This window comes from Triplophysa dalaica, chromosome 3, assembly GCF_015846415.1.
Source record: "Triplophysa dalaica isolate WHDGS20190420 chromosome 3, ASM1584641v1, whole genome shotgun sequence".
In the NCBI taxonomy this organism is placed as follows: Eukaryota; Metazoa; Chordata; class Actinopteri; order Cypriniformes; family Nemacheilidae; genus Triplophysa; species Triplophysa dalaica.
This window is the reverse complement of record NC_079544.1, coordinates 4,617,970-4,642,494: the sequence shown is the minus strand read 5'-3', so window position 1 is coordinate 4,642,494 and position 24,525 is coordinate 4,617,970. Positions and strand designations below refer to the sequence as shown.

At 38.5% G+C, this 24,525-nt stretch overlaps 2 protein-coding genes across 6 annotated transcripts in view; both read left to right on the top strand.

The window, feature by feature from the left end:
• Nucleotides 1-5,117: 5,117 nt before the first annotated feature.
• ankrd45 (ankyrin repeat domain 45) lies at nt 5,118-6,607 on the top strand. Its single transcript, XM_056744162.1, has 5 exons — nt 5,118-5,400; nt 5,714-5,881; nt 5,958-6,052; nt 6,155-6,293; nt 6,427-6,607. The coding sequence occupies exons 1-5, from the start codon at nt 5,163-5,165 to the stop codon at nt 6,456-6,458; spliced, it is 672 nt and encodes a 223-aa protein (XP_056600140.1). The 5' UTR covers nt 5,118-5,162; the 3' UTR covers nt 6,459-6,607.
• A 722-nt stretch (nt 6,608-7,329) lies between these two features.
• The window catches only part of rasal2 (RAS protein activator like 2), a 65,555-nt gene continuing 48,359 nt past the window's right edge, over nt 7,330-24,525 (top strand). For 3 of the 5 annotated variants that reach the window (XM_056742903.1, XM_056742901.1, XM_056742902.1), the window contains exon 1: nt 22,140-22,928. In XM_056742903.1, the coding sequence (XP_056598881.1) occupies nt 22,418-22,928 (511 nt within the window). In that variant the 5' untranslated portion in view covers nt 22,140-22,417. Of the gene's footprint in view, nt 8,613-22,139; nt 22,929-24,525 lie in introns of those variants that run through there. The other 2 variants (XM_056742904.1, XM_056742900.1) reach the window with 2 other exon arrangements.

Here is a 24,525-nt window from a genome sequence, read left to right as displayed (position 1 = left end):
AAAATAGCACAACTGTTTTTCCGACCACTTTCTTTTCCACTGAACGGAGACACGTGGTATGAACTTGTTGCAGCCAGAAATCATAGATGGTGAAAAGTTACACGTTTGGACTATTATTTCCAAACAGTTTCCAATTTGTGTTGCCAGATTATGATAAAAAATCACATGTTTCTTTTAAAGGGTGTTTGTGTTGTCTTTGTTGAGCACAGAATCTTATTAAACTTCCATGCATGTGTTCAGAATGTTTTTATAGGTAACACGTGGTTGAATTTCTGAAATAAAATAAAAAACGTAAAAAAGAAATTTATGATAAAAGGTTATTCTCCCATTAACTGCAAGAGAGGACATATTTTTATATGTTCAGAATAACATTTTTTATGTTTCTTAGCATTTGGTACGATGTATTCAGTTTGTAAGGATTCAAAAGGTTAAACCTGTAAAATGTGAGAATGTTCTGTGTTGTCAATGCCACGTATTGAAGGTAATCCAAAATGACCTTAAGTGGCCTTGAACATTTCACGTCATTCCTTTTCTTTGCTTAAAAATGTTTGAAATCCTAAACCTCCAGATTTCAAGTGCATCTGCATTCTGGTGTACCTGCTGTTTGGTTACAGGAATATATTCTGATGATTCAGACGATGTAAATTCAAGGTAGGACTTCAAAGCACTTCAGAAACAAAAACCGTGAGCAAATGTACCTACATGAAGTTGGGTTGCTCATCACATCACCAAAACCAGAGCGATCAGATACAAAGATAGAGATGCAAAGGTGCATGCCCATCGAATTTCCTACCCTTTTGAAAAGCATCACAGGGCATAACTAGTAATTGAGGTATGACAGATCAAATTCTCAAGTGATGCATTAGAAAAAGATAATTTCCTGGCATTGAAAAAAATCCAAGTGCTTAAGTGATACTAAGTGCTGCACGTGGTTTCAGTCCTATTACTTTAGTTATAGGGACAGTTCACCCAAAAATGAAAATTCTTTCTTCTGCAAAACACAGAAGAAGATATTTTGAAGAACGTTGGTAACGAAACAACACTGACCCCGGTTGACTTCCATTGTATACACACAAAACCCGGTACGGGTTTCAAAATATCTTCTTTTGTGTTGCATAGAAGGATGAGTCATACAGTCACATTATTGGTATTTCCACTGTACTGTGTGTATTCATCAAAATTACTTTTAAAAAGCATTAAAAAATATATAGAAATGTCACACCTGCTGCTGGAATGTTAAAGTGATACTTCACCCAAAAATTAAAATTCTGTCATACTTTTTTCACCTTCGAGTTGTTCCAGATGTGTATAAATTCCCTTTGTTTTGCTGAACACAGAGAAATATATTTGGAATAATGCTTATAACCAAACAGATCTGGTTACCCATTGACTACCATAGTAGGAAAAAAAGATTGGTAGTCAAAAGTGCCCCAGAACTGTTTGCTGTCCCACATTCTTCAAAATGTGGTCTTTTGTGTTCAACAGAGCAAAACAGTTATAAAGTAATTTTCCTACTATGGGAGTTTGGTTAAAAGCATTATTCCAAATATCTTTCTCCTTAGTTCTCAGAACTAAGAAATGTGTATACAACTCGAAGGTGAGAAAACGATCACCGAATTTATATTTTTGGGTGAAGTATTCCTGTAATGTCATTCCTAACATCACTAGATCAGGAGATGAAAACGCAAGTTATATACTTTTCATGAATTCAAAAACTGACCCACAACCCATATGCAATTGTGTTGCATTCCTCCCTTGTGTGACAGGTTGGTTTAGTTTCTTCTGACAAGAAAGACTGTTTAACTGGATGAGGGGGGTGTTGGTTCAGTCTAATGAAAAATCAGGTGTCACGGGTTACCAACATCCCTCAGTTTGACTGAGAGCAAAACAAGGGTTGTGTAAATGAAATCGTGTGGTTCGTGGGATGAATTGGAATCTTTTGTAAACTATTGTGAGGTCTGAAGAGTTTCTCTAAGCTTGAACTTCCCCTTGGCTTATTTTCTTTTTCATTTGAGGGCTGCCTGGTACTTTTGGCTTTTAAAATGGGACACTACCGACTTTCACTTTGTTCCACTACCACAGAAAGACGATCTTTTTACCCTCACGAAAATAATTTCAAATCTAGCCTCAAAGAAGTATAACAGTATAATAGTTTCCTGCTTGTGCTACGTCTTCATCTGCTTTGATGTGAAAACTAAAATGAAGCTAGACCTGTATTCTTTACACAGGCGTGGCATGAGAATCATTCACCTGTCACTGTGAGAGTCGTTCCAACCTCATGAGTCAGGAAAGCAAACACATATACAGAAACCAGACCATTAAGAGTCTTAAAGGAACGATTCTGATCCCTACACAGTAGCGTCTATGAAAGACGTCATGTAGATGTCAGGCTGTCACCCGGAGGCACGATAACTGCAGCTCACTATATAGAAAACAGTGGACATTATTCTCGAGACTCAGAATCCTACTCATTCCCATCATCACAGTCATCTGACTTTATGATATTTTAGTGAAGTGTGATTCAGCTGTGACTGGAGCTTGGAGAATTGAGACCACCACACACCAGAACCCAATTACTGAATGGAAATCCAGACCAAAAGAACGAGAGAAACAGACAGCATACGTGACGTCAGAAAGAGATTATTCTAGATTAAACGGGCCAGAAGGTCTCCTCCTCATTACGTTCAAGCAAATGAAAGTTTGATGTCGTGACGTTGCTTTTTTTAGCCCTGATCGAAGCTTTAGTTCACTCGCTCTTATCCAACGGCTTTAACTTGAATTGCATTTTTTTACAGATTGGCAAGAATTGACCCCAATCTTAATACTCCAGTAACATTATGTAAGCGACTTTAAAATACCATGTTGATTCACAACCCTTAATCATTTTCCGCGGGACTGGTCAATGTAGACGTGTGATTAAAACACAAAAGCATGCGGCTGACGTGAGAAGTTGCAGCCTACGAAATGCAAAGGCCTGTTTCAGACGCAATGCAAGTGTTTGCTAAGGTGTTATGACGCCTATCAGTGAATCTCTGAAGTTTATGACGGCCCCTGTAGGCATATTAGCTCTCATTGGACAAGCACAGATGTTGTTTTGCCGTTTTAGAGAAGTGAAGCATAACTACAGAAGCTTTTACGCCTCGGAGGGTGTTGACAGTTCGCAAATAAATGGCGAAAACAGTCAGATGCGCAGGTGTGCGGATTATCATGAATAAGGACTAGTGTAAAATAAGCATCTAAACTGATTTAAATCATTAGTTTTATAACAAGTGCATATTGTATTTACAATAGGGTCCAAAAACAAATATGTGTATGCATGAAGACTGGTTCAAAATGAGATAACGTTTTTTAATACATGTTTTTTATTATATTATCATGTAGTTTATTGTGTTAGTTAGCTGTGTTTTCTGAGTTATGGCTTAAATAAAAACAAAACACCTGCAGATTGATTCATATTAATTGGAATGCACAAAGAAATAACATTATTTTTGAAGAAATGGGGATCTCATTTTGGAACCAAACTCTTCATATATATATACATATATTAAATATTTGCTTTTTCTATTTCCTCTATATCAATAGAGGCTTTAAACTTGCTGTATTATTGGACATTGGTCATTTTCTGAATATTTATAAAAAAATGTAAAAACCGATGTAAGTGAAACGCAGTATTGGTGATGTATATGTCTCTCTTTGAGTTTAATGACAACCACAATCTTACACTTTTTACACCATTTCAGTTTTGCCCGTCCCCGGTTTTCCCATAATTACAGACCAACATCATAAAACGTTTCCTCCCTTGGCTTAAAATAGTAACTGGAAATAGTCATGTCAAACACGGGACACTCACAGATGCTACAAATAGATGTCAATGACAGAGCAGGACACTGTGAGCAGGTCACAGGTGGGCATTTAAACACTGCGATGACAGCAGTCAGAACCTTTGACACATTTGTATTCATTTCATGTTGTTTACACATCTCTGTGCGAGTTAAGCATACTCTCTATGTAACGTGACTTTCCAAATCCTGTTGATCATCAGTGTGGCATGACATGATGTCAGTTTAAATGTAAATTATGTTTATCTTGTCAAATGGATTTCTGCTTCAGAATTCCCCCGTTCACGTGATGTAATGATGGCAGGTGATATTTGCCGGGTAACACAAATATTTAGTGGATCATAATAAAAGGTCACTCTCACAAAATTCCCTGTCATTTGACCACTTTTTAATAAAAAGTGTCAGTTGACTGTCAAATGACTACCTTTTTAATAATAAGCATTACTAGTTTGAGGAAGTTATAAGTTGGGGGAAGTTGTAAGTAGAAAATACAAACGCATTGTGTGTTAAACAATTAAAAATTCCAATGTCAATTGAGCACTTTCCCTTTCTGCAAAGTGACCTTTGTGTAATTAAGCTAATTCACCACATGAATTTGACTTATTTTCTCAATTATTTCTATGTCATTCAAAATATGTTGACACTTGACGTAGCATTATTATTTATAGTGGGTGATTTAATTTAGAGTATAAGGAATAAATACATATTAATATGTAGTCATTTAGCACTTTTTGTTACTTATTACATCTTTAACAATTAGGGATATAAACATGTATTTTCTAAATCACATATATTATAATAAGACCAAATTTCTTCCAACAAATTAACAGCTTTTAAAATATCAGTTTCATTCAATGTATGACAAAAAATATATTTTAACTATAAAGACAAAACCCGTAAGGGGGCTTTTATTAATTTGGTTTTATGTATAAATAGGCCTATCTGATATGGTTATTTATACATATATCCTTAAAATTGATCTAAATACGATAACCAACATATTAATTTCTACTTTATGTATTTATGATTATTTATCTCATTTATTTTTGTGACAATTTGATTCCAGCACAGACATCCATTTTTTCCTGCCGTTCATTTTAGAATCAGCCATTTATATAATAATGAACATACGTAAAGTAATGTTAATATATTACACTAAACTGCAATAATTTAATGCAGCCAGTGATAACGATGAATCTTCTAGTATTGCCAATCATAACATAAGCAACACTGACATCTCGTGGCCACTGGAAAAACAGCACTCAACGTGACAACGGTTGCTATCGACAACAAGCAAGCAACGTCACTCTTCCGTAAAAGAAAATGCAGGGCGTTGTGGAGAAAACTATATTTTCGTGTGCATTGGAAGATGATGTAGAAGGACTAAAGAGTCTGTTGGGAAGTAACAGTGACTCCGACAATGAACAATCGAGGAATATTATGCGGGAAAAGGATGAGGTGGGCAGAAGCGCTCTCTTCACCGCGTGCATGTTAGGACGAAGCTGCATCCTGCGCGAGCTCGTGAAGAACGGCGCTGACGTCAATGAGCTCACCGTGCGCGGTATGTGAAGTTTACTGAGTTTATTACAAGTTTAGCTTGTACTAAAGCTACATAGGCGGTAGTACAATTCTATGTAAAAGTATTATAACATTCTTTATGAAAAACCATCATTAAACGCACATGGGAAAAACTTGCTTTTTTCTTTGTATGTTCAGCTATTAGACCTTTCTCAATTGTCACTGTCAAATAATAGTGTTCAATAAAAACACACAATGAAAAAATGTTATATATTGTAAAATTAGGCCTTTATAAAGTAAGGGGGATGGCAGAATTTAGGGTAACCATCTCTTTATTTATTATGCTCCATTGGCAGGGTACTCACCATTGCATTCTTCTGCCATGTGGGGTCAGCTGGACACATTGAAAACTCTGGTTGAGCTCAACGCTGATTTACAAGCTACCAACTTCCTTGGAGAGAAGGCAGTTGATGTGGCCCGTCGCTATTGCAAACCGGACTGCGAAGAATACCTTGCATGGGCTGGTGAGAAATAGAAACAGTTAGATATCTTCAGCTGTCAAATCTTGATGTCAATGCACATATGATTCTTTCTTTACAGATGCTAAACAAGATTTGCAAGCATTAATAAACAGAGTCAAGGAAACTATAGCCGATGCAGAAAAAGGTCCAGGGAAGCTAAATAAGGCGGACAAGGTCATTTTCTTCCTAGTGGTATTTTATATGCGTTTTATGTATAAATATCACATTCCACAAATATTAACCAGAAATAAACTTTGTATGTGTGTTGGTATTTAGAACATATGTATAAACACCTGCTCGGCGAAATCAGACTGGATGCAAAGCACCAAAAATGCAACAATTCAAGAGTTCATTGAACAGAAGAATAACCTTGAAAGTGTAGTTGAACCTATTCTGCTCAGGCTTAACACCATGTGTGAGTATTAATAACATGATCTACACGAAAGACTGTCCAGAATGAGAACGAAGCTGTTTATTAAACTTAAAAAATGTCTGTTAAAGAAATACTTTTATGCCTTTTATTCTTACTCCTGAACTTCTCCCCACAGCTGAAACCCCGACGAAGACAAGAAAGCATTAGAGCTATAATTACAAACAAACATTCGCTGCACTACATGCTTTCTATGTGTCTATGTTTTCTGCTTTTGTGGAGATGTAATTCAATAACAAGATGTTATAAGACATGCTTTACAAATACTGAAATATGAATAAATAAATCCTGATGAACGACTTATGATTTTCCTCAGAGGACAAATAGTGTAATAAAACTATACACTATAACATGACATAAATATAGACGGGTTCAACAACATAAACGAATGATTGAACGGCCTATACTTCTGGACCCCCTCAAAGAACCAATAATTGTTGAGTAGTTTTATTTTTAGTACAATTAAAATACAATAAAATATTAATTTGAATAAATAATCATAGAAAAATAAATGACATTAAATCAAATAAATTCATATTTAAGTCATATTACTGCCACTAGCCAGATGAATAACCGAACATAAACCGGAAGAGTATGCGTATTTCGGGCCGAGTATACTGAACACCTGGGTGTTTGTGTTGAATAAATGAATAAATAAATCCTGATGAACTCATGATTTTCCTCAGAGGATAAATAGTGGAATGCTGTCATAAAATAATAAAACTATACACTATAACATGACATAAATATAGACGGGTTCAACAACATAAACCAATGATCGAACGCCCTATACTTCTGGACCCCCTCAAAGAACCAATAATTGTTGAGTAGTTTTATTTTTAATACAATTAAAATACAATAAAATATTCATTTGAATAAATAATCATAGAAAAATAAATGACATTAAATCAAATAAATTCATATTTAAGTCATATTACTGCCACTAGCCAGATGAATAACCAAACATAAACCGGAAGTTAATTGCGGGCCGAGTATGCGTCAGAAACGTCGATAATAAATGACGCACGTTTAAGAACAGCTATAATCTTGTAATGCTAATAATAAACACGAGATGGAGCCACCGGACTTCTACGTGCTCAGTTAACGATACCGATAAACGTTTACATACCGAATATTGCTTTTCTATTAGACTACGTAATTTTAAAATAAAAATAATAACACCTCATCAATAATAAATAAATAAATTACCATGCTCAAGCATGCCTCAGAGGGTCGAAAATGCACATCTATTTAGCATCTAAATGACTGTTGTTGTTAAATTAATGTTTAATCTTAATTACACTATAATATTTAACAAAGTGGCAACGGAAGGGTCAAATAAGCGCGCGTGAGGGAAGCGGTTTAAAGTGCTCGCGCGGTGATCGATCGTGTCGGCGATCTTCTAGTTTCCCCTGAATCCCAGCGCACAGGCTGGAAACGGGATGCGATTGAGGTGGAAAAGCGGTGTGGATTTTGAAGTGTGAAAAGGGCTGTCTGTCCTCACCCCAGGACAGGGAGGAAGGGAGGGAGACCCGACCAACGACTCACACTAAAAGTGGAGGACAGAGCAATAAACAGTTACTTGCTGTTATTTGGAGGATTTTCTGTCTCCCAAACAGCCGCAAGGGCAAGGCAGTAAACTCCTGTTGTGGGAAAGCCGACGTCTGGATTCATTCAGTTATTACTGCTGTTGACTCATGGACACAGACAGGGAAAAACTCGTCCAATCCATCCGGATATAACTTCACTGCTGACCGTCTGACTGCTGATTCATTTGAGCACAACTCGCGTGGAACTTTGCACTTTTTGCGGCTTTGACAAGAACTTGTAGTGTCTCGAAATCCAGTAGAAATATCGTGTTTTATTCAAGTTTGCTTTGTTTTACTTTATTGAGGTTCATAAAGCTTCGATGCCCAGCGATGTAAATATACGTTAGGACCGCACGCGCGTAACCTTTTATTCATACTGTGAAACAAAGAGAAAGCATGGGAAAGTCGTAACGTTGGCAACGTTACCTTCGCGTTTTAATTTCTAGATGTATGGTTTTTAAGCTCGATAACACGTTCAGACGGAAATACTGATACTTTTCGCACGCATTTTCGTCACAAACGGCGTGTAAATCTGCCGGGCTGGCGTCTTTACCGGGTCATTACCGTGGAGGAGGCGGAACGGGCATGGACACCGATTCAATGGCCGGTGGCGACGTGGAGGAGGTTCAGGGACGCATGATTTCCCTGGACCCGGTGGTCGATGGGATTTTGATGGACTCGTTTTGCCAACAGCAGGGATGGGTGCGGGTGTACGGTAAGTGATATTCACTGGCTCTGTCTTGTCATTTAAATGTGTTCATCCAAACGCGCGGAAATACGAGTTGGTTTATTGTTGTTTTTAGATAACACAACGTTGACAGAGTATAGAAACACGTTGGCCCAAATGATTTATTCCCCCTTGTTTGTGACCCTAAGTAGACACCCATAACTTTAAGGCATATGGGGATTTTATATTCCACATCCCAAAATCTTATTCCCCAAATCTGCTTTAAATGTCAAAGCAGACACGCCTGTTGCTAAGTTTTGGGGTATTTTTATTGTCCCAGCAGCACCTTATTATCGGCTTATATCATTACTGCTGTTTAGGTTGTGTGTCTACATGTTTATCTCTGTTTGTGAGGGCCAGATGTCCTCACTAACATGGTCAAATATCATGCCAACCCACTCTCTAAAATTGAGCAAATCAGGTTTTTTGATATTGAGGGCATATAAATAGCATATGTTTGATACAAAATCAAGGGAAGCTGTCCGTAAATGTACCTCACAAATAGTGAGCCAAAAATATCTTTGGGTATGTGTGTGGTTCGTAAAGACACACTGTTATGAGTTAATGATAAAGCTTTAAATGAATGTATTATGAGTTGTGGTTAAGGGAAGGGCTGTTTTGGAAACCCTGTCACATAATAGGTTTGAATGTTGACTAGATGGGGTTGTTCATGTTTAGTGTAATGAGAGACCGAAGCAGAGGTTTTATCACATTGTTGACAAAGATGTAAATGCAGCCTTGTGCGTCATGGTGTCGGGTGGTGTTCATAGAGTGCAGGCTACTTGACAATTTTATTTATATTTACATCTACCTTATGCTCGCAACAATAAGCTCTAGAGACTGACTGTGTAGCTATAGGTTTGTTTTAACTGAAGGTGTAGGGAAGATACTATACGGCTCTATAGACCCTATAGACATGTTGCCAGGGGCTGTTGTCATGGCAGCCCGTCTTCTTAAGGATGTAAGTTGAAACCGGGGACTTCACGTGAGAGACAGGACATCTAGCTCTTATTCGCCAGTGAACGCCCGCATTACCCCGCTGTCTCTGATATTGTATTAAAAAAAAGGAAATTGAAGATCCTAGAGTTCAAATGAAGACAGGATCTGGTAATGCTCAAAGAATTCTCTGTTCATGTGCTGTCCAAACACCCTATGACATAATGTTATGTTTCCTTGGGAATTTTGTTTAACTCACCACCAGAAGTCACTGTGTTGTAATGAGACAATAGTGACTTTTGTGTATAAGTCAGAAAGTACAGTCAGACCCCCCCACACAGACACATATTAAAGCATATCATTCATTAATAAATGACCAGTGCAGTTACATGTTCATCATCTTAAGCATCGCTCTTGTGTATAAGCAAAGCATGGTGAGGTTTTAAAGCGGCCGTGCGACGATGTTTCATGCATTATGACTTCTTTACAATGTTAAACATGCTGTCTTCTCATGCTTGACATGATCAACTTGTCAAAAAACGAGTTGGGTGTATTCCGTAGTATTTCTGTGCTCAATACACTCCCCCAGCGATCGTACAGGTTTCGGAAAGTTTTTTCGAACATATAAAACTGTTTAGTAACAAATATTCTTAGTCCCTTATATGACAATTCTGCCGGAAAAGCATGCGGCACGCCCACATGGCAGCATGGAGAGCAGGAGAATGAGCATGCGCAGATGTCACTTTCACTTGTGTGCAGGAGAGAGAAAGAGCATACGTTCGCGAAGTTCAGGTGTTTGTTTGTTCACTGCATTTACATTTATGCATTTGGCAGACCCTTTTATCCAAAGCGACTTGCATTGCATTATCCTACACATTAGGGCTGTCGCGATAAACCGACGATAAATATCACGTCAGTTTCGCACAGCTTTTGAGTGAAGAACAGGAAATTGCTGCTGCATCCGAAAGCCAGAGAGCGCTCTCGTGCGGAAACTGCAAATACGCTCTGCAGAAGAAGACCATAACACCTTCTAGAATCTAGGAAATGCCTACGGACATCTTTTTATCACTGTTACTCAAGCCTCGTCAGGTATTTTTATGATAATAAAGTATATTTATAAGGATCATGTTTGACGAGTGTTGCTTTTTTAAATGCACATTATAAGCAACTCAAACTCGCACTGCTTTTAGATCGAGCAGAATTTCATACTGATCCCGGGACCGTGCTTCACGGAAAAGCTACGCATTCAAAAAAATATCGACACATTGCATTTCGTAGCCAGCTCGATTGCAATAGGATTGAGTGGTATCGCGATTAATTATCGTGCATTCCTACTATACATTTTTGTTTCTAAGTATGTGCAATCCCCTGGGATCGAACCCACAACCTTGCGTTGTTAGTGCAATTCTCTTTCCACTGAGCTACAGGAAAGCGTTTGGTTGATGAATGTTATATAAAGGTGGATCTAGCGCTGTACTTGGCGATCGTTTGAAACTGATATGGAGCCGTCCCACCGCTAAATGATGCCGGACATGAACCAAATGCGGTGAGTGAAACTGATGTCTATGTTTTGTTGACAATGGGTGCTTCAGTTCAGCCTACCCCTCCCACCCCGGCAAATGCCGTATGTTTTCAGAGATAATCGTACAGCTTTATCTATCTTTTATAAATGTGATCAACTAAATACTCTTCGAAGATACAAAGTATGCAATACTACTCTATAGGAACTCAAGATTAATATTAGATTGGCAGAAAACACGTGTGTTACGCCCGCTTTAATATATCATAGCTGTCTGGGGAATTTATTATTTATGTTTTTACTTGGATGTTCTTGTGTAGTCATAGCATTTTTTTATCTGCTGCGCTAATATAAATCATGTGGCTTAGTGGTTAGAGCATGGCGCTAGCAACGCCAAGGTCATGGATTCGATCCCAGGGGATTGCACATAGTCAGAAACAAATGCATTATACAATGCAATGTAAGTCGCTTAGGAAAAAAGTGTCTGCCAAATGCATAAATGTAATAACATGACTGATCTGTCATAGATTTTGTTCTGCTTTTTACTAAAAGCAGAACATAAGCTATGACAGATCAGTCATTTATGAAGCCTTTTAGGTCCTCACAAAGGCTCATTCAAGAAACTTTTGTGTCGACGTTCACCTAAAAATGAATATTCTGTCATAATTTACACACAACACATATTCTACAGAACGTTGGTACCTGAACAACATCGGTACCCATTGACTTGCATTGGTTTTGTGTCAAAGGGTACAACCTTTGTTCGGTAACCAACGTTCTTCAAAATATCTTTTTTTTTGTGTTCTGCAGAAGAATGTCATACAGGTTTGAAATGACAAGAGGGTGAATAAAGGATGACAGAATTGTCATTTTTGGGTGAACTGTGTCTTTAAGAATTTGGAGTTGTGGTTAGACAGTGTGTTTGAGTGATTTCTGTAACAAGTTTGTCTGTGGTTAACTAATTCAAAGCATGGGAGTTATATAAATATACTTCCTGTTTTTTTTTCACATCACAAAGTGCTGCTGATAGTACAAAAGTAGTTGGGTTGGTTGGTACATTGCTAGATTTGACCTGAAAAGGTTGATTTTCCATTCTTGCCTTTCTAGTGAAATGGAAAAGTTTGAGTCTAAAGTTTTGCCACGGTGGGTGAAATTGAATATGTTTCAATGTTTTGTATTGCTCCTTAGATGTGTTTAATCTTGCAGAGGAAGCTGAGGGAGGGTGGGGAGGAGCCGGCGTCAATAGTGGGATTGTGTTGGTTGCGGACGGCTCAGGATGTGCGTGCTCGTGCTGCTATACCCCCACCCGTTGTGACCCGTTCTCTCGTTTGCCGTAGCTGTCAGACAGGGCCAGGACTATGATGTAAGCACCCTGTTCTGAGAATGACCTCAATGGACTGGATTCCAAAATTCCAGAGCACCGGCACCAGTACGTTCATCCCGACATTCCAGAGCTGAAATAACTCAATAAGGATGCTGGCTGACTCCTCGCCCGCTTTTTCCTTTATGTATCTGTTAAGAATAATGACTCCTGTGCCAACTTGTCTATTCTTGGACTTGTTTTGGCCGGCACGGTTGACAAAAAAAATGGTTACAACTTGCTTGTTTTAGCAAAGGAGCCAAGTTTCCCCCGACTTTCAAGGGAGCAAAATTGATTCGCAAAGTAAAAAATTGAATCGTTTAAATGAACGATTTAATAGGGTATTTCAATAGGGTCTTTCACACTGCGCTTCACCCCGGGTTATCTACATTCTAAACCCCGCTTTTAACCCCATGGGTAAACAAATGTTTCACACTTGTAACTTGGAAGCGGGATTATAGCATTGCTTTTGCAGGGTTAACTCTGCATTGCAGAGCCAAACGTGTGCAGTGTGAAACGAAGTAGGGGTTGAATAATACGACCAGACGCTTAGCAACAGACACCCAATCAAAAACTGTATAGCGCTTACCTCATTTCACAAGCTGTGCACAGTCACAGAAACTCTGTGCACTGTGTAAACAATCCTTTGAGTTTTTTATTTATTTAAGTAACGTCTTAGTAGGCTTAAAACAGCCAAAAAGGATTTGCGAGGCGTTACTTTTTCCCGGATGCGGAACGATAAGGTATTGGGTTATTTAAAGGGACCACGCACGATTTTTGTTCAGTCAGTTTGACGCTGCTGTATTTATCCAATCATGACTGTTGTCACCGCAAATATGCAAATAAGAATGTTAACCCGGGGTTTAGTGATGTACAGTGTGAAACATCAGGTTATGAAAACCCAGGGTTATCTGTTAACCCCTGGTAAAATATAAGCAACGTGAAACGGATAACCCGGGTTTCTTTTTTTCCTGGGGTTAAGAATAACCCGGGGTTAGAGATTTCCAGTGTGAAAAGCCCTAATGTGTTCTTGACTTGACTTTCCAATACTCCTTGATTTTCAGGCTGTTAAGCATCATACAGATAAGGATTATACCCTGTTTAATGCTGATCATTGAAAGGTGCGTTATTCTTGTGTCTATTCAAGTTTTTATGAAAAACAAAGAAAGATTGGGAGATCTTCTAGCACATCCTCTTGTTGAATTGACTGGGTTAATGGCGTGTTGAGTGATAAGATGCGCATTCCTCTTAGTCAAGGGGATCTAGTACACCGCTACTACTGTTGAGTCACCTACTGCGTTGAATGTTGACTTTGAAAAATCCCCCTAATTAGAAAGCACACTGAATTGAGTTCACTGTAGTCACAAGAGTTTCACATGCTCTGCTCAGATGTACCAGGCCGCCTTCTCTGCTTCTTCCCACAAGGCCAGTTCAAAGGTGCCTTTGTCTGTTTATACGGTTTAGAAGAACACGCCGATAGTTCTGGGCCAGTCAGCTGTCTTTTTATGAGAAGGAAAATGCGAGGATGTCTTGAGGACTGGCTTGAGGGGTCAGTGGAGTGCTTCGCTCTGGTGTTTCTCAGGAGACACAGTCAGGTATCTGTCAGTTCTCCACCCTTTCCATTCACTCGTGGAGACTGTGCGTCTAGAAGACAATGTCCTGGGATTCCAGGCGTTACCTGAAAACACAGGATGCCTCCTTTCCTGTTTTTAGGCTCGTTCCTGATCGTTCTTGGATAAACGTATTTGTCGAACGAGATATTTTTTCTACCTCTGTATCTGTTTTTTATTTATAGTATAATTTTTGGATTGCTCTCTCGATGGTTTTAGCGGCAGCAGCATAAACAAACGATATCTGGCCCAAACTTCCAGCAGACCTCCACAAAAAATCATTTAGTAGTTTTTATTCATTACAATTTATATACAAAAAATATTTCATTAATTATCAATAATATAAATGAAATGACCAGAGGATGACTTCAGGCAGGGCGCTTGCATCCAATAAAACCATATTTTTTTGTTTGGATAGTTGAAGGAATATTTTTCTATAATGTCTAGTAGTAGAAGTATATATCTTTTGTGGCTTTTGGGTTGATATTTGGACTTTTTTAAATATCGTCATCAGCCAATAAATGATTGAATTACCAGATAACATTCTTTCATTTTGGCTGCAATATATGAAAATATATCCATAGTAAAGGGATACTTCACACAAATATAAAAATTCTGTAATGTGTAATCTGTATATGGCTCTGGAATACTAAAGAAGATATTTTGAGAAATGTCACAAAGGTTTTGTGCCCATACAATGTAAGTGAATGGGGGTCAATGCTGTGTGTTTACCAACATTCATCAAAATATCTTCTTTTGTGTTCAGCAGAAGAAAGTCAGCTACTGTGAACAGTGAAAGAATTTTCATTTATGGGGAAACTATATTTTTGCCGGGTTTTCCGGCTATTTCAAATAAACATTATTCATGTAATGTAACCAAGCGATGTCTTTTTCCCTCAATAAATGGCGTAGATCCCTGAACACCCTCCCACTTCCACAGCTCGAGTTCTCCCAGCTGTGTTTTCATATTCTAAACATTAATTCTGGTGAAGCAGATCTCATGAAAGACCTCATGCCACTCTCTTCACTATCAGTTAGACTAGAGCATGTCAGCAGACCGTTGGCATGCACTTCCTGCCTGCTCTTTAAATACCGATACAGGAGTGTTACTTCCCCCACAGGGCTGGTGATGATTGTCAGAATTGGTTGGCTTTCAATTGGGTTGATTGTGATAAAAGTCATGAGGCGAAACGGCACGCGCTTGTTAATCGGCATTAGAAAGGATTTTGTGCTTATGAATTTCTGTGCTTGTAAAGAGATCCGTCTTTGGCTGTAAGTAGGCCAATCCAATAAAAATGTTGTTCAATTTGTATTATCCACTGTAACTGTGCGCTCGCTGATAATTCATTAGAAGTTGCTCAAGGCTGGACTGAATCCTCCAAGCAGCAGGTTCTGATAATTAAATGTTTTCTTGCCTCAGGCTAATGTAACTTGCGTGTTTTACCGCGGCCCCCTGATGGATGCAATTTATTATGGGTGGGCATTTCGAATGCAAAACGTGTCAATAAGCCTTCGGCTCATCTGGGATTGCTTGTGTAAAGCCGTTTAAGAGAAGTATATCTTGTCACATGCCATTGGAATAGATACTCAAGGTTGGCTAATTCAAAGTAGAAAATGAGAGAAAGAGAGGGTGAGAGAGCAGTGTATCCAGAGGGAGATGAATGGAGATATCTAGGGAACATGAGAAAGAGGAGATCTGATTTGAAGATAAAACGTCAATTTCTGTTGTTTAACAATCAACGGCAGCTCATGTTTGGTAGCCGTAATGAAATGGGTTCAGAATAAAATAGCACTTCTTTCTCATACTGAAAGTGCGCATGGTAATTTTCCACCTGTCTGCTCTGATTCACCATCATCATTTTGAACAAATAGGCCTGAATAAAAGCCGGGAGTAAAAGCAGCCCTTCGCGCGGACTTCCACATTCTCGTGTTACGGGCAGGGACTCATGTGACTGCAGGGTTATTTGATATGCTCGGATAGGAACCAGAACCCTCTGCTGCACCTTCACGTTCTTTTACTCCATTCTGGAGCTTTTACAAAGGTTTTTTCCATAGGTGCACTTAAGGCAAGCACAATTATTTTGGACAGCTCTGTGTAAACAATAATTGTGCCAGAATGGATTTTAACATCTCGCTTTTAACATTTCGACACAGCCTACTGCTCAGTCCACTGAATGCATATAATACAATGTCTGTCTTGCACAATGCTTCACTTCATTTAACATGTTTGCGAGTAACATGACTTTGAATGACATCATTAAAATCATAAGCAGAGCAGGCGATTGATTGGCTGGTTGCCAAGGTTTCTAGATGCTGTTTGGGGGTTGATTGGTGTTGCTGCATTGTGTTGTGTTAAATTTCACAAAGAAAATTAAAACACAATGTTTTTGTTAAAGTGCAGTGTAGAAATGAAATGGATAGAGACAATCATTATTATTATATTAATAATTATAATTTTTTATATTATATTATTTTAATTAAATTAACATACATTCAACACCACAAATAATACTGCAATGTTTTCTTACAAATGTTTTTACAATGCATGAAGCTGCTGATACCAGAGAAAAGGATTAAAGTAATCTCATATTGTAAAACATATTAATGTTCTAGGGATGCTTCGATGTGTAAATTTTGGCCGATAATGATAACCGATCATTCTTTACATTGGAACCGATATATATTGACCGATATACAGAATCTAGGCTGAAGACAGACAATGCAGTACTGGATTTTAACTATGAGCAGCATTCACTTGAAGTGGTTCAACCAAAGGATTATTTATCAACTTTAATATGATAAAATCAGCCAAATACTGTTAAACATTAAAATGACCATTTATAAGTTGTTACCGATATGGACGATGATATATTGTGTATCCCTATAATGGTCCTAATTCTTTATGCAAAATGTTGTGGGGAGGCGTCTTTTGTATTGATTGTGAAATAAGACCAGATCTTGACCGTTTTGCTAATTAAGTCAATTTTTTCATTCCAAAACTACCCAAATGCCGATCCTTATATGAATCTCTTGCATTGGCTGCCATGTAGGTGTCGATAACAAGCGCACTGCATGACCATCAGGAATAAAACAAGTGAAGTGAATGACGTGTTTCGGCCTGACTGCTGATACGCTATGTGTTTGTGAACATTCTGACGTAGTGTGCCGCTGGCTCGGGCAGCTGCTAAACAAATGCAACTGATCCCATCACAGATCACGCTGTATGGTTGCCAACGATGTGGGAATTGGCAAAACAGATCGGACGGGAATGAAAGGACGAAGAAAAGCAAACTTCATGCTTTTTGCAGCTTTGCAGGCCCTAAGGATATTAGACAAGCAGCTCTAAAAGCCCTATTTGATTTCTTGATCGAGTACGGTTGAATGGGGTCGGGCACTGCAGGCTCCTCTTAGTCTGATAGACCCGCTGTGGGAAGCGCCTCTGTTCTATCACGATAATGCGCTCCAACAATACCACAAATCAAAAAACTGTACCGTTATTACAAAGTTTCAGATGTTATCACTCAGTCAGAGATAAGCTGGATTGATGCGGTGCCTTTGCATAAATAATAAAAGGACTTTGAAGGAAGTCTGCATGTACTGGCGGTGTATGTTCGTCATTCATGACGTTCACGAGGTGACATCAAATGCCTATTCATACTTGTTCAAAATGTCTGAGGCATTGTCTCTAGCATGTGCACATCTGTGAAACGCATCTTTCCAGTGATGTGATTTTGCAGGGAGTGTCTCATCTATTTTATAAAAGACCTTCACTCTTGTGATTCCACCCTGTCTGTTACATCTTATCAGGGCTGTGGTTTTGTAAACGGCTTGGTAGGATGGAGAGCAAGGAGGATCGTACAACAAGGCAGATGAAGCAGAGCTGTTTCCCATGTCACCGATCGGCCCACCGGAGACGCATCACAAACAATAGCTCATCAGTTCTGCTTAAAGTTCGCAGCTCTATCAGTTGACAAGGGTAAAGGCCTGTTCACACCAAAATTATTCATCTTCCTATGGACTTAGATGTGGTTGGCTGAAATAGCAAAAATGTCAGAGGATTTTATGACTTGATCCATGCATTTAAAGGATGTAGTTGAGAATAGGGATCACCCAAATGTCATCATATTCACACCCTCGTGTCATTCCAAACCTGTGACTTTCTTTCTACCGCAGAACTCTAAAGAAGATATTTTCAAGAATGTTGAGAACCAAACAACATTGAACCCCACTGACATTCATCGTATGGACAAAACCACAGAGACATATCTTCTTTTGTGTTCCACAGAACAAGGAGTCATAGACACGTGTTGAACCACATGGTAGTTCATAAATGATGACAGAATTTTTATATTTGGGTAAACTGTTCCTTTAACACTAAACAAGTTCTCTGTATTAAAAAATAAAGAAATTTAGGGAACTTTTTGTAGGGTAATTTCATTTCCCACACTGCACTTCTTTGGAAACTGATGTTGTGTACAGTCTGTTTCTGACAACCAATCCTGTGTGGGCTCAGATGAGCAGAGGTGGAGATGGAAAGTTTTTTTTATTCTCTCTCTTGCAGGCTTTGCATTGGGGTGAATGCTTGGGGGCGGCAGGATTTCCCCTATTTCAGAGCCAAGACGTTAACCTATGTGTGCGGGTTTAAAAATACACCCTGCTCTATTTGTGGGGGGTCTGTCCTTGCCCGTTGCCACGGGAAGATCGTTTTGCAAATCCTTGTTTGCTTCTGCCAGGCATTAATTTATTACACTAGTTTATTACACAAATACTTTATCATCATTATTACAAATTAATTTTCATTAAATGGGTGACATGACACGATTAAAGCGAATATTATAGTTTGTTTTAGATGTAATGCAATGTGTACACATGATTTAAGGTTAAAAAATACTGTATTTTCCACATACCGTGCATGTTTCTATCTCCTCTTTGCCCCGGCTCTCTGAAACGGGCAGATATTTTACAAAGCTCATCACTCTGAAAAGCGAGGTGTCCTATGATTTGCTAGTTAACCAGTGCGTAGTGATTGGTCGAATACTGCAAGCGTGTGACGGAAATGTAACGCCTCTTACCATATTTGAAACATCAGGTTCCAAAGCAATTGTACTGACAGGTACACCTTACTTGCGTATACATTTTGGCGGTCTTAGTCAAATCATACCACGAACTGATGTATATTTGTGGGGGTGTGGTTACACAAGGCGTTTCAAACAGGTCTGGGTGAGCATTGGCTTTGAGATAGAATTAATCTTTTGTTCCGACCGTAACATTTTTGCAATTTTACGAGTCTAATACATCCATTGGCAACTTATAACACACCAAAGACACAAAAAAACAAATATTTATTTTGCACCATATGACCCCTTTAATGCATCTGAAAGACAAGTACAGGTTAACCGCTAGCAACTTATATGTTCTTTCTCACCTTTGCCTTTTGATATCTTTTATGTTTTTTGATTTGTTGGGCTAATTCTTGGTATGTGTTGTTTTGAGCAGAAGGGCGTATGTACGAGCTTGCCTCTGTCCCCCCGGTTTCCTTCTGCATGGCACAGTACAGAGCTAAAATAAACCCAAAAAACAAAGTGGCGCTAAGTGTACCCGGAGGCCTTGCGTCCTCGCTTCCTGCGGTCAGTGTGGACAATGTGAAGGGTGATCTTGGCTCAACAGAGCCATGAGACAATAATAGTTTGCATATCTTGTCTTTACAATGTCAGACCAGCCAATGTTATCAGTGCCGCATTAACCCTCCATTCAGGAGTTCGCAGCGGCCTGCACGTGGAACGCTGTTTGACTTGTCGAAAAATTACTGTGGAACATGAAAGGAAACGTGACCTTTATGCTGTCTTCTGTCAGATCGCAGGAGTTAGATAGCGCTGTTTATCTCAATCTGACTCTGGCAGCAGCGCTGGTGTTTAATGATTGCTTTCATGCGCTGCCTCTAGGCACCCAGCGTGTTTGATGGCTGTAAGCATGTGCTAATTGTTGCTGTCCAGCCTGGACTCTCACGGGGTGTCAAAATACCCAACCAGGCAGGAAATCCCTTCAACGACTTTAGCATTTTGAATAATAATTGTAGCTCAGTCCGTGTTCTGCAGATGTAGCGTGAACAAAATGACTTTGTTATTGTCTTTCGCTTACCTGCGTTAAATGCACTCAGGAGTAAAGGACGGCTGACTCTAGAAATGAATTTTATCGATAATCTGAATCACTTGGAAAAATCATGTGCAGTTTAAAAGCAGACTGTTGTGTGCTCTTAACCTGACAGCTACCCAATAGTTATAATCTAGCCAATCACATTTTCTTCTCCAAGGAAATAAGGAGTAGAACTTGTTTTTAACTGTGTTCATATTTGCCCACTGGGATTGATTTTCATGTACCTTTTTATGGGGGAACCTTTTTTGTTTACATTTCAATTTTACATTTATGTAATCTGAACAGATTTTTTTAAAACTAGACATCACACACTTTTTTAAAGTTTCAGATAGAAACACACTTACTGGGCAATTCCGTAAAAATGTCAACCTTACCACGAAAAAAGAAAATTTCTTAATATTACATTTTTACTATGGTAACAGCACAGATTTTAACATTTGGTGGTTCAAATACCCATATGGTTTTTTACATGTATATTTTTTTCATAGACTGACATTTTTTGATGTTTATCAACAAGGGTTCAGTGAAATATTAACAGATGGATCAATATAATCGTTACATTCATTCTCTGAGCATTTTTGTGTCACTTCCATATGCAAAATGTCACATCCGTAACGCAAAATGTCACATCCGTAACGCAAAATGTCACACCCGTAACGCAAAATGTCACACCCGTAACGCAAAATGTCACACCCGTAACGCAAAATGTCACACCCGTAACGCAAAATGTCACATCCTTAACGCAAAATGTCACATCCGTAACGCTGGAAATGCCCAACTGAAAACATCTGCAGAGTGGCACAGACTTTCTGCAACAAGTCCAGATACTACAAGTATGTGCTTAACCATATAGTAAAAGTTTAACCATATAAATCATTACATCCCATTTATTATATGACTCTAACTTGAGTGGAATACAAAAGAAGATCATTTTGAGAAATGTCTCAGTGGTTTCATGTTCATACAATGGAAGTCAACTGGGACCCAGTATTGTTTGGTTAACATTCTCCAAAATATCTTCTTTTGTGTACGAAGCGGTTTGAAATGACAAGAGGGTGAAATGATCAAAGAATTTTCATTTTTGGGTGAATTGTCACTTCATTACACAAACCATACATTTCTAGTTTTGGCAGTTAAAAAAAGTCTGAAATTGTAAGTCAGCATAATCTACAAAAGAATCTATAACACACTGTCAGAATCTGACACAGAATCCCGTTGGATGTTTCTCTTTAAGTCATCCAGTAAGAGATAAATTATTTATATTTTTAATTCAAATTCTATTTAGTTCGTTCAACATTAAGCTAGTGTTTCTCAATTATAGTATTTCAGGAAGACCAAATACACTTTAATATCCCGATCTCATTAGAACTGTTTAGTCTAGTTAAATTAAACTAGTTTTCTTCTAATTTATTGTTTTTTTCGGTCCGTCTAAAATGCACAGTCGTGTTGAATTGATGTGTCATGCTATTGGTCACTTGAATAAAACAATTCCTTTTTTGTCGTTAATCTGAAAAGTGAAACCTCCATATTTGCTCTGTTTTCTTAGATTTTTCCCCCATCCATTGCATAACAGATTTCAGGGAAATCCCTTAAAATTGCTTGTTGGTTTTCAGCAAAATTTCAGTTTTCCTCGTAAGCAGTTGTCACTTCTTATATCTTTTCATCACTACCCAGAATTAACCTGAATAAGACATTCTGTCGGCCCGGCACAGAACAACCAGGTTCATTGAACTCCGGCTTTTTTTGCCCTGCTTTTTTTTGGCTTGCTGTTTAGTACTTGTTATTGGTGTGATCAACCACAAGTTGGGGCCTAGGATGGGCAGCAAGTGAGCTGATTGGATCGTAAGTCAACTAGTCTCTACGCACATGTATATTTTTGACACCTACTTCCTGCCAAAAAGCCTTGCAGCAACCCAGAATCCAGGAAGTGGTGGCTCACGTTGCAGCCAATGGACATCTTGCTGCGTGCGGAGAAAACCGAGACACATTTGGTCAGCATGTTCCACCAAGGAGATCTCGGCAACTGCGTTATTTGCAAAGCAGGGCATCAAATTTGCAGTATTATGCTTAAATAACTTGCTTAGCTTTAGCTTAGCTTGTCAAAACAAGACTTGAAATGCGACTGTGAAATTCCCCTTCCTCTTTTCCACCCTCTTAATTTTTTTTCTTTTCTTACGTTTTGTGTTGCTGTTTGACTGGTCTCTCTCCACTGATCATGAGTTTACAACGGAAGGCCACATCGGCCGAGCAGATGAGACCAAACTGGAGCCCTTCTCGCTTTTCATCTAGCAGGGAGAGTTCTCATCGCTGGCGTCTCCTCAGCAGACCCTGGTTGAAGCACCGATCCAATTCGGTCCCTGAGGAAGACAGAAGGATCTCATTTGGACAGGAATCGCGAACTCAGAGCATGACATGGTCCAGAACCACCCAAACACCTCCAACCAATCCTCCAATCTCCAGGGTCCACAGTCTCCCTGATCCTAAAAGTGTGACAAACTGCGGCGTCCTAATGGAGCATTCTAATGTTCATCGCGACTGGTTATCTCGAAGCTCAATCCCTTATCTGAGATCTGCCTCCGTATCAGGAGCCGAAATCCAAACGGAAACTCCACCACTCGGGCAGGAACAGAGTTCCTTCACGTTCTCAGGGATTTTGCTGTCCTTGTCAAGACGAATTAACAGAATTTTAAACGCAACTCCTGAAGCTGGGGAAACTACAGATGACGGTAGGAGGTTTGATTAATATTTGATGGAAAAACAAGACGGAAAGCTCTCTATAATTTAGACTAGCATTTAAAAAGCAGATGTTGAAAACTTAGATTTATTTATTTGTCAGGTTAAGTGCCACAAGTGTTCTTGTGAAGATTTTGTTGATGTTTTATCTGGAAGACTTCTTGAATCTTGAGCAATGTAAGAAGAGGACACTCTCCCTGTTGATTTGTTTAAAATTTGCTTGAGTCATTGCATGGACTGACTGTCATTTATGTTGCTACTAGTGATCTATTTGACGTCAGAGTGATTTAGCTGCGAGACGGCTCTTGGTTTTAATCCAGTAATTCCATGTCACACACCAGCAGTGAATGCTAGCAAGAGTTCAGCTTGCTTGATTTCTTCTTGAGGATTTCGGGGTTGATCTCAGCTAACATGAACATAAACTTTTTGTATTTTCATGGTGTAGATGATTCTCAGTTAAAAGCATTAACATCAAAAAATCTAACCTCAGGTTGTACCAGTAAACACAGGAGTGAAACTGAAAATTGTTGTACCAACGCATAGCATCAAACACTACCTTTAAACCAATAATATATAATGATAGATAATCTTTCATTTTATGAACTCTTGCCCATGTATCAAACTCAAATCTGATCTCTTGTTAATTCAACTGACTATTGGGGTCTGTGTACACATGTTTTGTTGTTTTTAAAATTTTACATATGTGCAATAACGGTGCTACAACTTTCAGACAGATTTGTGAAATCATCTAAGATGATTTATGTCCCTGGTAATTTGTTAAAATGACGTCTTTTTCACTTAATGCTTCATATAATAGTACATAAAGGAGGCTATGGGTAGTGAAATCAAACAAATCATGTTCTTACCGTTTTAGTTATTTACTGTTATAAAACCATGGTAATTTTTCAGATATCGAAAGTGATGTTATTTGTTTGTTAAGCATATCTTGACCCAGAAATACTGCCGTGTATGTTAGATCAAGCTTAAATGCTCATAGTTTTTCGTAAATTTTTATTTTAACATGTCATTTTAATGCTTTTATTTTACCCAGCATATTTAGCTCGCTAGAAACTAACGCAGATCCAGTTAGTCATACAACAACATACCGACATAACTTGGATTTGCATGTAAATAATATGCATCACATGGTCATAGTTGTGTAGTAAATCTTCATTTACACATAAATGGACAATCTAAAAAAAGATTGGTTTTTAGTTGTTTTTAAATGTATTTTGAATGTGTCATTTTAAATTATCAATCATCTTGAGGGCCCCTGTTGAATATGTAAAACACGTGCATGACTTCACTGTGAAATGGCAAACATTAATGCATGAATCTCAATATCTTGGTTAACCCATTTCCCTCTTTGTTTTAGTTTTGCTTCCTGCTTTCCATCTACGGTGAAAATTGCACATTGCTGTAACTTTCGCATCACTATTAACATAAATTCTCACTTCCTAGCATGAAAGGTCTAATGCTAAATTTTAGATACATCTTCAAGACCACATTTACACAATGATTAACGGAAAGTTTTTCCTTCGCGTTTTAAAGAGTGTCAAAACGATCTACTTTTTTCGCAGAGTTCAATTT

Bases quoted from the DNA above. Each gene is read 5' to 3' on its own strand.
- ankrd45 (XM_056744162.1), top strand. From the start codon at position 5,163: ATGCAGGGCGTTGTGGAGAAAACTATATTTTCGTGTGCATTGGAAGAT. The intron at 5,882-5,957 runs GTGAGAAATAGA...CTTTCTTTACAG, and splicing joins AGAATACCTTGCATGGGCTG to ATGCTAAACAAGATTTGCAA. The intron at 6,294-6,426 runs GTGAGTATTAAT...TTCTCCCCACAG, and splicing joins GCTCAGGCTTAACACCATGT to CTGAAACCCCGACGAAGACA.